Source organism: Dicentrarchus labrax, unplaced genomic scaffold (genome assembly GCF_905237075.1).
Source record: "Dicentrarchus labrax unplaced genomic scaffold, dlabrax2021, whole genome shotgun sequence".
Taxonomy (NCBI): Eukaryota; Metazoa; Chordata; class Actinopteri; family Moronidae; genus Dicentrarchus; species Dicentrarchus labrax.
In genome coordinates this window covers 9,558,601-9,560,505 of record NW_026136714.1, presented here as the reverse complement: position 1 = coordinate 9,560,505, position 1,905 = coordinate 9,558,601, and the positions used below count along the sequence as shown (strand labels likewise).

The window sequence follows — 1,905 nt, the reverse complement described above, 5'->3', positions numbered from 1 at the left end:
GGGAAAAAGGGAGGCTAAAAAAAGAGATGAAGTGATGAAGATATAGAAAACAGGATGATGAAATAATAAGATTAAGGTGAGGATGATAAAGATAAGGGCAATCGCTATTATATGTATTCTGCTCGTTAGCAATGACACCCAAATAGGTTTTAATTCTTCACTCCCACGCCTCTCCTCCGCTGGTGCATCTCAATTATTTGTTCAGAGGCTGGTGTGACAATAGTGTCGGCTGTGGGAGCCTTTGGGATGCTAAACAGGGCACAGGAGGTTGAATATAAGTCATTTTCAGTGGGCTGAACCTGGCGCTTTGTGCTGCTGGAGAGGAGAAGCTTCAAAGCTACGTTTAAAGAGAGGAAACAAAAGAGCAAAACTTGATCCAATCGCCCTGTCTGCTTTTGAAGTTGTGAAGCTGCAGCACCGTGTCGGCTGCTCATATCCATCTTATGAAGATCATACACACCTCTCCTGGACACAACCTGCATCAGCACATATGCCCATTCCAGATGTGATTCATGTCATGATGCACACAACTGCATAAATGTGTGCTAGACAGCATGACCTCTATCTAAATATCCATCTGAGTTAAGTTTGGCTTTTAAAGCTTTTTTTTTTTCTTTCCCTCCCATATGTATCTCTTAAATTTTGGGAAGTCACATGTCATGTTGAAATAATAAACTTGTACATTTACATTTACACTATCCTCCTGCTGAATGGTTTATTAGTCAATATACACTCCCCCTTGAGATCAGAGTTGAACTTGAAGGTGTTCAAGGGGTTCTTGAATTTGAAGTGCATGCCCCCTATACACCCGCAGCCTAAATGTAATTTAAACAAAAATAAATCTAAATTAAATGGGGATCTGTAGCATCTGACAAGTGTTGGTATAAAATAAACTTAGTTATAAATGATGCATTTCAGAGCAACTGGTGGCAAGTATGTACAGTAACCTCCGCTGTTATCATTTCCTGTTGTAGACGATGATATGAGCACTACTTGTTACAATATTTAATTATTGTGCGCAGAGAAGTAATTATTACACACACTCAAATCAGCATAATTGAATCGTAAAAGCACTTGAAGTGGTTTGAGTGTTTGCCTCATATGAACTTAATCTCTCCGTAAATCAGTGTAAAAGAATGCCGGAGTGTAGTGGAATTTATCTTATTTCCCCTCCACCTGTGGTGTGCAAACACAGTGATTCCCGAAAACCGTGGGAATTAAAAACGAGAATTTAAATAACTACAACACCAAAGAAGATTCAGTTTTAAGTTCTTTATAAATATCCTCAGATAAATAGTGTTATAATACAAGCATAACATTTTCAATGCACCGCTAAGTAACACACAAAAAGTGCAACAGGCCTAATTAAACAACACGAAGGCCTATTTGTCTTTACCCGACAAGCCTGCCATATATTAAAATAAAATAAATAGAATAAGAGCAAAACCTATAAACAGAGTTGTTGATTTGCATTTGGAAAGAATTGTTTGTCTCCTAAATCAAAGCTTTCTTTGGGTGTAGCTTATCTACTTGTCTGATTGTATTTATCAGTGCCACATTACAGTATGTGGTAAATGCCCTCACAAATTGTGCAAATAAATTATGATTTCAATCAACATGGGTCTAATGAAAAATTCATTACACAGCACAATGTTAACCTTACTTTTTACAACTCTCCTACAGCTGCACTTAACTTAATCTATGATGTTGTCGATAGGCCTGTTCCATTTTATTTTATGCAATAACAATGTCCTTCTTGTTCGAGTTACTTTTCAAAAATTACCCGCAATTTACCCGGTTAGGACAGCAGGAGGGCCGGGTGTAGGGGGTTGCCTTTTCCCTCGAGCAGATCACTTTTCTCCATCACTGAGGCCGGTGAGCAGAGCTGGGTCGGACCGGACTGCA

At 38.7% G+C, this 1,905-nt stretch overlaps 1 protein-coding gene across 1 annotated transcript in view; it reads right to left on the bottom strand.

Moving 5' to 3' along the window:
* Positions 1-1,048: 1,048 nt before the first annotated feature.
* The window catches only part of foxb2 (forkhead box B2), a 2,224-nt gene continuing 1,367 nt past the window's right edge, over positions 1,049-1,905 (bottom strand). Inside the window, exon 1 of the mRNA XM_051422462.1 lies at positions 1,049-1,905. This exon is cut by the window's right edge and continues 1,367 nt beyond it. Coding sequence (XP_051278422.1) covers positions 1,799-1,905 — 107 coding nt within the window. The 3' untranslated portion in view covers positions 1,049-1,798.